The sequence below is a fragment of the Bacillus rossius genome, chromosome 6 (assembly GCF_032445375.1).
Source record: "Bacillus rossius redtenbacheri isolate Brsri chromosome 6, Brsri_v3, whole genome shotgun sequence".
NCBI lineage: Eukaryota > Metazoa > Arthropoda > Insecta > Phasmatodea > Bacillidae > Bacillus > Bacillus rossius.
Window position 1 is genome coordinate 45293836 of NC_086334.1, and position 12826 is coordinate 45306661.

Sequence of the window (12826 nt, forward strand, 5' to 3'; positions counted from 1 at the left end):
TGTAATATAGTTTTGTTGTGTGTATGGTAAGTAGGTATGACAAGGAAACACGTCATTAGATGTGCATGAACCAATATCCTTTTTTAATCTTTCCTTTGACATCTACCCACATCTATCATAGGTATATCTCCTTCCCCAACCAAAATGTTCTGTGAATCAAAAAAATTAAGTGGCTGTAAAACATATATAATCCCAATTTTTCACTGGTCGTACTTCAATTTGTAGCTATGTTTTCAGCATATCCAGGATTATAAAGTCCAGCCCATGAACGAAAACTCAATTGTAAGGCATTGAGCTGTCTTTAACACACAAATTATTAAAATTTAATACAGTAAAGTACTTTGCGTTCGCAAAAAAAATTAGGCCAGCATACCATTTATCAGTAAAATTTTCTCATTAAAAATCTAAGAATGTTCAGCCAAAAATGTAGTTTAAGTTACCTGTCTGAAAAATGCACTTGTTTGTACAATATACATTTAAAAAAAAATTTAAGTTAGAAACTGGTGACATAAAATTGATTAATTTTCAAATTGCACTGTAATGAGATTTGGCGTGACAGGAATGTATGTTTATATTCCGGAAAGTGTATCAGTCTTTTCTATCAAAGTCACCCCAGTTGATGGTACTGTATGTCACTATTTCAGTTCCCACTATCTCAGAAAGCCTGGTGCTTTTGGGCATCAAGGCATGATAAACCTTCCATGTCTGCTGGTCCTGATGGGATACCGAATTTCATATTGAAAGGCTGCTCTCATCTGCTTGTATTTCTTTGAACTCATTGAACCCTTTGCACTCCATTTAATTTGCTACAAACCACCTGTCCAGATCCAATTTGAATCAGGAGGAAGAAATTTTTAGAGATTTTGAATGAAAATTGCCTTCAATTGAATTTAATTCAAGCCAGACAAATCGGAATATTTGATTGCTAATTTTCGTTATTTGCGTTATGCAAGTACTTCTAGCAAGACCAAAACAGGAACTCTGTTATGGTCTTGTTGGAAGTGTTTGCATAACGTAAATAACGAAAATTAGCGTTTAAGTGCCTTGCACGTCGCCAGGCCGGAGGAGGGCAGGGTCGGTGGACACTCACGTGGCGCACATGTACTTGACCTTGGTGAGCAGCAGCTCCAGCAGGTAGCCCCTGAAGGGGTCCCCCAGGAGGTGCAGCTCGTCGACCACCACGCAGCCCACGTCCCCCAGCGCGCCGTCCTCCAGCAGCCTGCGAGCAACCGTCAGCACCGGCCCTTCCCACAGGGGCGATTCCAACCTATCCAACTGTTCCAAGCTCATTTATTTTCTTTAAAGGCTTGCTTGTGAAATCTCAAAAATGTCATATTTTTGTACAGCCTTGATCAAATAAACATTTCAATTTATTCAAAACATTTTTTTTTCTCGTGATTATTGAATTTAAGAGAGAATTATTTTTACACATTTAAAAATAACAAAAAAGTTTAAATTTTTAAAAATATTAAACTCTACATTATGATTTTTTTTTTGGCCACCGTGGTAGTATAAGTTTTCACAAAATTTTAAATAGAGTTTGAAACTACTTACACGCTTGCCACAATTATCTAAAGCAATGTTTTAAATGTCAACTTTATACACCTAACCATCCAGTCTGTGATCGACAAATGGATGCAAGCAGGGCCGCAACTAGAGTCTCTGGCACCCGGGGCATGAATGGATTCATGCCCCCCCCCCTTTTTTTTGCACATACCACACCAATAAAGCGGGGGGTCCGGGGGCCCTCCCATGGAAAAATGGTGCTATTTAAGCATTTTCCATACCTACATGTAACAGTTTCTGTGCTACTGTAACCAGGCCCCCCACATCATTCTGTGGGCCCCGTTGCTAGAAGTTATGATGCCCCCCCCCCCCCCCTTTTGTTTCTAACAGAGATTAAAAAAATTTTTCCTTTATGTACATTGTTTTAGTTATATTTTTTAAAACCTTTTCACAATTATTTTTAGAACACATTAAAACTAGTTTTAAGTCAGTGTTTCGATTGTCAACGTAAATTTATTTTGAATAATGGCAAACAAATGAGTGTAAGTGTTCTACACTGTCAACATGGTGTCACGTCCATTGGTGGTGGTTTTGTTACAGTTGTAGATTCAGACACGTTCTGTACGCACAGCATATTACGAATAATATTACTCTGGTGTAATATTTCATTGGTAACTAAATTTAGGCCTTACTGTTTAATTGTTTTCTATGATTTATTTAAAATTGTCTACTTTTTTGTTTTAAGTTTTTTTTCTTTCCTTCGCAGGCCCCCTAGACCCATGGGCTCCATTGCCATAGCAACGGTAGCACCGGCCATGTAGGGGCCCTGACTGTAACTTCCATGCATGGACCCACTATGTCCATAAAGTAGTCCGTATAATCACTAGACTTGTTCATTAAATATGTAGAGACGTTATATTGTAAATCAGATTAGACATTCCTGGCATGCAAGTTAAAAAACTTTTTACCAGTTACCAGTTGTAGTAGGAATTACAATGCAAGCGATTTCGGCGCCCCCACAGCTTAGCGCCCGGGGCGTATGCCCCGCTTTCCCCCCTTAGTTGCGGACCTGGATGCAAGGGTCAGATGTATAGAATTTGCTGTAAACATAAAGGTACAGATTTAAAACTAGGCTGACATGCATGATCAAGGACAGGAAAAAAATTAAAGTTTTCAGGCAAAATCGAAAAAAAATTTAGAATGTAACCTGTTGACTAGGCTGTTGGCCTTCTCGATTGTGCAGATGGCGATATCAACGTTCTTGAAGCCCCCGGGCAGACTGCGACCACCCATCAACCCCTCCACTCGCACCCCGCTGCTGCTCAGTAGCCCCTGCGAGCATGAACAGCCACTTGAGTCTCCAATACACACATGGACACAGTTACCAGAATCACAAGACAAGAATATTCTTCTGAATTTTAAGTTTTTTTATAATAACTAATAATCAGTTTTATTTCCATTATATTTTCTACAATGCTTTAAAATTAACTTTTGAATACTCCTCTGAAATGTAATTATTTTGCTGTTGGATCATGCATCACCGTTGAGTCTAGCTATTTACATATACAGTACCATATTTACACACGTATGGATAGCAGATTTTATGCCGATTTTTTGTTCAATAAAATGTACTGAGACCAATATGCAAATTTTCCATTTTGGGTTAAAAAAAAATTTAACATTGCACAGATGTGGTTGACTATGTACTTAAACAACTAGCCTGAGTTCATTTTTAATAAATATGTCACAAGTAAATATAAATTGTTTAATTAAAATAGCCCAGCAGCGCGAGTAAGGCATCATGAACTGCACCATTTAATTATGTCTGCCGCCTGTCGGGCGGCTACCCGGTCGGTGGCACGTGACGTGGTTGTCTGACGACGGGCGAACGCTCGGCAAGAAATGGAAACCTAAAAAATAAACCAGCCAGAGAGAAGTAGGGGAGTGCGTTCGTGCGAGTGAGTGAGTGCGGCCACGCAGCAGTGTTTATGGTTCTCCCTCCCTCTCTCAACGTTGTAAATGTCCGTGAACTGGCACCTTACTCAATCATCACGTTTCTATCTCGACAGGTTTTTGTAGCGCAACTGTGTCCAAACACTGTTTTTGCGTATTCTACTGCAACATTTCACTCATGACAAAACTGCCGTACAGTGTGTGCTTGTTTTTATTGAAGAATGGCTGCCATTTCTTTCTTGGGGAAGGTGACAGGTAAAAAAAAAATAGAAGGGGGAAGGGAAAGATTTTTTCTTTGTATTTTTTGTTAGATGGTGCTAAGTCAAGTGGGAAGGGCCATAAAAGATGGAGAGGGGAACAAAGCCATGATTTTTTAAATGGCAATAAGTTGAGATTCGGACCATAAAGACTTCACTTGTATGTATTCTACTGAAGACAGATTTATGGCGCGACTCATACTGTGAAAAAGTTGGCTATTTTTGCCCAAAATTAAGGATGTGATCCATATGAAGGGGTGACTCATCTGCGAGTAAATACAGTACATTAGAACAGTTATTTAAATCACACAAGTTATTTAATAAATTAATTATATTCCTTTGTAGGTAATAAAGTACAAGTTACATAATAATGTATTTTAAAAAATAATAAATAGTTTAGGAACACTTATAAAAATATCAACAAAAACTGCAGATAAATACCTGAAAATAGAACATTTTCTCCCGCACCACTGACACGAAGGGAAGAATTATGATCACCTTCTTGCGTTTCTCTAAAACCGTTTTGACGGTGAGGATTTCGGCCACCAGTGTCTTACCTGTGCATCAACAAAATTGTAACATCAAAAATTCTATTATGACAACAGATCACAAATCGCATTACCTCCCTACAATACCAAATATTTACACACGAGTTACAACATAGTTACCGTAATTCCCTGTATCTTCAGCATATTCTGAAGCAAAAGAAAACATTTAGACTGTAAATGTTTCTTTAATTGTACAATTCAGCTGAAAATTTGTAACATTAATTTATTTACAAACTACAATGCTCCATGCATTTTACATAGGAAATTTATTAAGAACGTACAGCACCGTGGAAAAAACATCAGACTCTCATGTTGTAGGAAACAAGTCTGAATCGTGATTTAGCCATGTTAGCTTCATAATGATCAGAAACAAGAAAAAAGGCAATTTTTTTTTAAACTTATAATATGAAGCATTAAAGAATAATACTATGATTAAATAGAAAACAAAAGTTCGGAGTTTGCATAAATAAAGTTTAGAAAAAATCTTGCGAAATAATTTTCCTATCTATGTGACTGTATGTATGTTTCCTATTTTGATGCTCTAGAATAGAATAACATTAAAAAAAAAAACTAACAAGTTTTGAACCACTAACTTATCTTTAATAACACCAAATAACAGGTACAAACATTTCTGCGAAGGAATCTTACTAGTAGATCTCTACTTTAGACATAATTATATTTTAGGCAATAAGTCTAAAGATGTAACTTGCATGAAAAAAATTGTAGCCTACTAAAAAAATAGTTTCTAATAATTTTGATTCTTTATAAAAATTACCTAAAACCTTATCTGTTAAGATTGGAACCATTGGTGTTCATTTGTTTGAAAATCATATTTTTACACGTCTACTTATAAGATAGGCATAAAATTAAGTAATTCTGTATCTTGCTTTCTCCTTAATAAATATGTTATTGTTAAATACCCATTTCAAACACTGTAAATTTTAGTTAAGAACTAAACTAAATTATCTGTTATTCAGAAATGTGTGTCTAATAAAATATTTCCAAAACATGGACATTAAGAAGATCTCAAGATTCTACACAGCATCTTACGTGGAAATGGGTTGTGGGACAGCGAAACTGACTACATGCGGAGAGTGCAGCAAAGCAGCGAGCGCGAGAACTGACCAGCAGACGTGGGGGCGGAGTACACCAGGTTGCCGCCTGCCAACACCCGGCCCCGGCTGAGGCACTCCACTTGCCACGGGAACATGGAGACGATCCCTCGAGCCTCATATTGCTGCAACACAACCACGCGGCATCACTTCCGAGGCTCCGACCGACACCTGCTGGCTGGGTGGCTGGACACACAACCGTCATGGTACCTACTTGTGCAGTGAAATGTCCGTACTCCAGCACATTCTGTAATCTGGCCACCCATCAAGCCGCTCACTTTCAAAATTTTTTTGCCCCCAGGTACTGTTACTGCACTGCCAGCATTTTTAATTTGCTTAAGAGTTTATCGCTACTGGCTGTTTTAATAATAATCAGTACGCAATGTTTCCCGGTTTTTTAGTACATGGTTTACGTTTTCGCACTTGGCATTTCCATAAAAACTATATACTGACATTCAATAATCCAACCAAAATTTTTAATTTGGCATGGCTGTACTCATAACATGCCAGATTAGAGACTTTTAACACTACCTACCATTTTTTCAAAAAGTAAGGATTCTTGCAAAGGTGAGTTTCATTCAGACTGGATCCTGGAAAATTCAATACCTGTAAAGGGGCCCCGCCTAGCCAGGGGTGTATTTGTGGTAAAACGGCAGGTGATAACTGTGACGCTCGCTGTAGTTTCTAGTGCGGTAGGTATTGCCTCTAAATGTAAGGTTGTGGGCTAACCAGTGGCGTAGCCAGGATTTGTGTATGGGGGGTGTTAAGAAGCATTCACCCCCCCCCCCCCCGTATTAAAGTGGGGGGTCCGGGGGTCCTCCCCCAGGAAAATTTGGATTTCAAGGTGTAAAATAGTGCTATTTTAGCAGTTTTCAGTACTTAAATTTAAATATTGTAATGGTAAAAATTTTATTAATTTTAATATGAAATTTGTTTGAGTGATGAATAAGAAATTAATTAAAGATTTTGTGCTAAGGGGGGGGGGGGGGGTTTGAACCCCTAAAACCCCCCCTGGCTACGCCCCTGGGGCTAACCCACAGTCTTTACGTTGTGCATAGGCAACTATGAGTGTTGTCTGATTACCATAACATTATTTGGTGGAAAATTGAAAATAAAGGTGTAATACAAGTCTTTGGAGTTCTTTCTTTCAAGAAACTGTACCAGGTGTTTCATGCCAAAAAATTTATCCTGAAAACACTCATTTTAGTATCTTCACTCTTCTAAAAATGCAGTTTTAAATTCAAAATATGGAAACACAATTATTCACCTACTCTTAACATATTCTTCAATGCATTTTGTAAACAAAACCACTATGATTTCATCAGCAGTTTTCAAATCACATGGTTTTTTTTCCTGAAGCTCAGCACACTTTGTGTGCCCAGGTGGTCAGTACATACTTCAAGAGCTTTACAGTAAAAAAAAAAAATTGTGTTATATACTTAATTATTAACAACTGAGAAATAATTAAAACTGTTGAAGTAAAAATTTGTAATAATTCTAGAATAAATTGTTTAAAATTAAATTTAACTCACAATTTCCCTTACTTCTTTGTCATCCTTAATATGTACGGGTTTTTCCATAATGCAGTTGAAATACAAAACTGCCTTTTTGCACAATAATCAAGCAATATTATTAACACTCAAAAACACACAACACTCTGAAATGTTTTTAATAAGCCTCCATGTTCAAAATTTACCCATGAATTTATTCTGCTAACATAATAAATGTTTAAATTAAGTTTTTTAAATGGTTACTGATTGAAAAGTACAATAATGTAAACAACGCTGACTTAAGAGTGGAGCTTGTCTATTATTAAATAAATTACATTCACTCTACTGTTAACATTACAAAAACATGCCATCCAAAAGACAGCACAGCCTTTCTTGTGGCATGTAAACACATTCCAACAAGCACAGTGCCAGTGCAACACAGTGGCAGCAGTTAGAATAATTCCACTGCAGCAGGATTTTTAGTCTGTGGATACACTCTATTTTTTCCTCACTCTACCACATACTGAAATCAGTTTAGGTTCGGCATTGTCACTAAATAATATCTGTCCATTAATTAATCATTAACTACTGCAATGTATCACAATCCTAGATATTACAGTTAAGTTAATACTACTTTACCTTCAAAATTGGCTCTGGAAGCCCCCAGTATTTTAAATCAAGCTTCTGCTGGGTAGAAATTACAAAAGAATCAGAAAGTTTGATTTTAGATTCCTGCGATTGAATCTCAAGTATGCTGGCTGGTTCATGTGGATCTAGTTTTTCACTGCCTATGACCTCGGAAGTTCTATTATTAATTACACACTTTTTCTTAGAGCTTGAAGATAAAATACTTGATTTTTTTCTCTTCGTTATAGACTTTTTTAACAAACATTTACTATCGGGTGACATTTCAAAACATAAAAAAGGTAGAAAAATCACCAAAATTAAGGTTAACCCACCGAACCACATTCATCTATTCAAACCCAACATATCAGCACAATTTATAGAAATCGCTTTAATTTACTTTCGATCAAAGAAAACAGTGCTTTCGATTCAAACCTACTGCATTCCCTCCACATAAATAATAATAACGCAAACGGCACAATCATTAAGTATAAAACTCGTAGAGTTGTTGGTTTTTCCACAATTACATACACGTAGAGTTTAAGATTTGAGAGATCCAAAAATGTTTAAGTTCTGATTAATACACAAAACATTATCTAATGATTGGCAAAGGCTACACACAAACCATTAAATTAAAATTGTATAAAGCATATCACATGCTCTATGTTCATGTTTGAGTTAATAAAAAACTTTGGCTTGAATTTAACATGTGTGAAAAGTCGGTTAATATTTTTAGATAAACTGGCAGCGTAAAACCCTCGAAACCCATGGTAATAGGTTCATTTTTGTGGTATACAATATATATTATTTCGTAAATCAATATCCGCCTTGAAATTAATACAACGGACTCCATGCACAGGACCCTTCGCACAGTAAGCCAGTGTGCATTCCGACTACGCTACAGAGGTCAGCATAATAAATGAATGTGTTTAACGAGATATTTGAAAAGTTTTAACAATATCTCGAACTCTCTATAAATTACAATGTATGGAGTAGAGACACGGAAATTTCCCGGATTCGTTTGGCATCAGGCTTAAATTCAAGCCCAATGTTGGCTTTACCAACATGTGTATTTCCATTGGTTGATTATTTCCACGTGAGAATCTTATTATTTTCATTAATTGGCACTACCTGATATACTTACTTCCATTGATAAAACATTGGTTTGGTTAGATTGCTAGGCATTGTTGGCTCACGGTCGTAGAGAGGTGTGTTCAAATACCTACTATGTTGCCGATTCTAGACGACACTCACATCACACTTGTGCTAATAAAGGGGGGGGGGGGAAATTGTTTTCGCGCAATTGCTTTTTATGAAGTTTTGTTTCTCCCAGTAAAGTACTTTAAATAAATATTATGTTCATGGAAAACTTTATTGAAAAAGTACGAAAATATCCTTGTTTATAGAATAAATCAATGGAAGAAAATAGAAGGCAGGATATGAAAGACAATGCCTGGGATTTTATTTCAAGGATAGGCTATTGAACTGTATTGGAATGTATTAATTCTGATATAATCCAGTTTTGGAATGCAGGCTGCCTACTGTGAAGGCCTGCACTAGATCATTTGTAATAGTTTTTTTCGTATTTTGATTTTTTCCATGTGATTAATGGAGTTAAAGGTATGAAATTAGATGTATTCTGAAGATTCAAATTTTGGTTCTGGAAAAAAAAACACACGTCATCAGCTACACCAAGAAAACTCATCTGTAAAAACAAGGATGGTAAGTAATTTAGGCAGTAATTTAAGGCTGTATGCACAAAATAATATAGTGGCTGTGAAGCAGCCACAGCAGTGCAGGTCAAAGAACAGCCTGCTGGATGTGTACCGCAGCAGCAACAGTTGCAGTATAAGGTAGAGGGAGCCCTGGCACTTTGACATCTTTAGGGGTGGCAGGGGGCTGGGGTCCCTGCCGAAGTCATAGCTGCTGTCCTCTAAGAAGCCATGAGACCTCCGGTAAATACCTGGGGTGTCACCAGCTGGGCCACAGGATGTCCTACCAGCTTTAATCGAGTGGCCTACAAAATTATACATGGGGCAACTCTAGTGCTCGAGGCCAGCATCAACATCAACGGCACCTACTTTGCGACTCAGAATAGTTGCTTAATGAAGCAGTCATGAGCAGACATTGCTGGCCGCCACTGCACTATCATCGCAGATAATGTGAACCTCCGAGTCCGATGCTAGATTAGGGCATCGAACCGCAAAGTCCGAAAGGATTACCAGGCAGTGGATTGCTATCTATAACCTCCTCTCAACATCTTTAGTCCACCACATTGGATTTCCCGGGCACGTGATTGTCATTTGGTTCTTGATGCTGTCTGTAGGATTGGTTCCCTCCTGTATTTGCTCTTTACCGTAAAATTTTCCTTTTCCTTGCCATTTCCATCTTTATGTACTCACATTACCAGATTTTTATTCTTGGTTTCTCTTTTTGCCATGTTTTGTAGAGTGGCTGGTTTCAGGGTTGGTTTGGTAGCTCAATGATTTTTTTCAGTGATGGACACTTGTTGAGTTGCTCCAAGCGATCAAATGACAAGAGTTGTTTGTGAAACTCTTTAACGTTTCCAAAACCTATTCCCGATAAATGTACCTTATAGTGTAACTGGGATATAATCACCTAAATTTTATCATCACCCATCTGGAGAAATAGATACCATCTGCACTCAAACCTGGAGCTTAAATGTGATTCTAGTGATTTATTTTTGCACGGTTAATAACACTCTACGTGTATCCGAGGTCAAAAATTTCCCTGAATTTTCATATTCCAGTACTGTTATGGAAAAATACTCTCGAATGATGTATAACTGTCATTGTTAGGTTGCACAACTTCCCACCAGTAAAACATTGTGTTTAAAACAGGAACAGGAACTAAGACTAAACATCTTCGAATATTCTTCATATCATTTTAAAAATATAACTGGATTCTCAGTGGGCGATCCAGCAAATATAGGCATAGCCTCAGCCCAATGTCTCGCAGGATGATGTCTCAGCATGATGTGATCTACAGCTGTAGCAGTCTGCATGTAGCTGGCAATGTGTTTGGTTGTGAAGGTACAGATCCATCATCAGTGGCGTAGCCAGGATTTGTGTATGGGGGGTGTTAAGAAGCATGGGGCCCCCCCGCCCCCATATTAAAGCGGGGGGTTCGGGGGCCCTCCCCCGGGAAAATTTGGATTTTAAGGTGTAAAATAGTGCTATTTTAGCAGTTTTCGGTACTTAAATTTAAATATTGTAATGGTAAAATTTTTATTAATTTTAATATGAAATTTGTTTGAGTGATGGATAAGAAATTAATTAAAGATTTGGTGCTAAGGGGGGGGTTTGAACCCCTAAACCCCCCCCCTGGCTACGCCCCTGTCCATCATTGCCTATTTTAGTGTTCGTGACCTTAGATACCGTGGCTGTATCTTTCGGAGCAGTGTTCTGTTTTAGGTGAGTCAAGAACACTAATGTTCTGTAGGCTTTTCTCTAGCTCACTTTAACTATCTATTGATATAACATGTTCTTGTAGTGCTTGTTGTTGTTGTGCCAAAACAAAGTCACAGACATATAATTTAGTTACATACATTATTATCTTTGTATGTTTCTACAACCACATTTTAATTGTAGGTAAACACTTGGCAGTTCTACGACCACAGAGTAAAAGTTAATGTTTAAGTACTTAATTTCTCTTACATGATAACTATGCTGCATTTCACTTAAACAAACTGTTTATTTAGACCAAAGATTTTTGAAATTATTTTGTATTGGCAACTAACTCTGTGGAGTAATTTTATGTAACGTGAAGCGTATGTTTTATGTCTTATATGTCTAGTTAATGCTTTGCAGTATCAGTTTGGACCTATCAGAACACTGCATGTAAGAAATTAAGAATATTTAAAACGACCCATTGTAGAGGATGGTGCTTCTACAATTAAGCAAGATGTATGGTGACTTCGAGCTGCTATAATTAATTAGTTTCAGTTATATGTCTCATGGTTGATTTTTAAAAAATTGCTTTGCAATTAACTTTTAGGGCTATTTCAAAAGGAATTAATGAATAACAGTGTGTGTGCTGCAAAGTAGAATTGCAGTAAGTCATACTAAATACAGCTCTGCTGCATACATCATATTCAACTGATGCTAGTTTGATGTCAAATTGCAAACTTCATTTCATAAGATGAAGGAATTGATTTGTGTTTAAATAAAAAATAACTATAAATATGGGTACCTGATTTTAGACATTTCAAATAGATTTTTAAATCAAAAGTCCTTGAAAGAGTGTCATACATTTATATTGACTGAATAAACAGAGCATTATTATGAAAGTGAAATTCCCTCTGTATTATTGTTGTTTTGGTACATGTTAAAAATATTATATTTTCGCCAAGATGCTTGTTGGATGTGCTCTTGATGAATTAGCAAGACATGATATGATACAATCTGAACGTCCTTTTTCTATTTCTTGTTCTTTCTTTCTTTCCTTGATACAAAAATTTAATTACTGAAATGAAGGTATGTGTAGATGTTATATAAAATTTTTTATAAATAACATTGCGTATACTCAAATGCTCATAAAGAAGAAATCCGATGTGTATGTAATTGAATCCTTAAGGAAACACCTAAAAGTGGAGTGAATTGAGAGTCAGTCTATGTTATTTTATGAGCGGTTATATGTATAATTATCTTAAACGTATAATAATACTATGTTAGTTACCATCAAACATAAATATGTAATTAATATTCTGAAACCATATGTAATTTTGTGTATGTGGTGTTGCCATGTTGATGTCCAACTTATTGATTATTAACAGCTTATGTATTTATTTCATGCATAACACTATTATATATTTGATGTAGTAAGCTTTTGGACATATGCCATTGCTAAGCACATGTATGTCTGTAAAAGAAAACTACAAAAAAACAAAAACCAAAAAACACAAATTAAGCAAAAATTGCTGTTGTTCTACAGACATACATGTGCTTAGCCATGGCATATGTCCAAAAGCTTACATCAAGTCATGCACTCCCATTGCACAAATCTCTTTCAAAGATAATATTATTATAAATTATATGTATATTGTTATAGTTGGGTTAAACAATGTAACTGTTGTAAAAAGGCATAACTATTTCTTTTAAGTTTCCGGGGAGATGGGGGAACTGGCCTGTCTCGGGTCCGTGTTCTGTCGGGCGCTCCTCCCCCTGACATTAGGACCTGGTGGGTTTGAACTGAGGTAGGGAGGGGGGGGGGGGGGTAAATACCTGTTGGTTCTCGGGGAATGGTGCATGTAGGGATGACGTCTGCACTGGATTTGGTTGGTCATGAGACCAGGCGCATATTATCTCTGCGAATTG

The 12826-nt window shown here is 36.9% G+C and overlaps 1 protein-coding gene across 1 annotated transcript in view; it reads right to left on the reverse strand.

The window, feature by feature from the left end:
• LOC134533119 (DNA polymerase theta-like) overlaps positions 1-7982 on the reverse strand; it is an 89137-nt gene extending 81155 nt beyond the window's left edge. Inside the window, exons 1-5 of the mRNA XM_063370387.1 lie at positions 7506-7982; positions 5390-5501; positions 4158-4273; positions 2714-2838; positions 1091-1219 (exon numbers count right to left, since the gene is read on the reverse strand). Coding sequence (XP_063226457.1) covers positions 1091-1219; positions 2714-2838; positions 4158-4273; positions 5390-5501; positions 7506-7835 — 812 coding nt within the window. The 5' untranslated portion in view covers positions 7836-7982. The remainder of the gene's footprint in view (positions 1-1090; positions 1220-2713; positions 2839-4157; positions 4274-5389; positions 5502-7505) is intronic.
• Positions 7983-12826: the final 4844 nt, after the last annotated feature.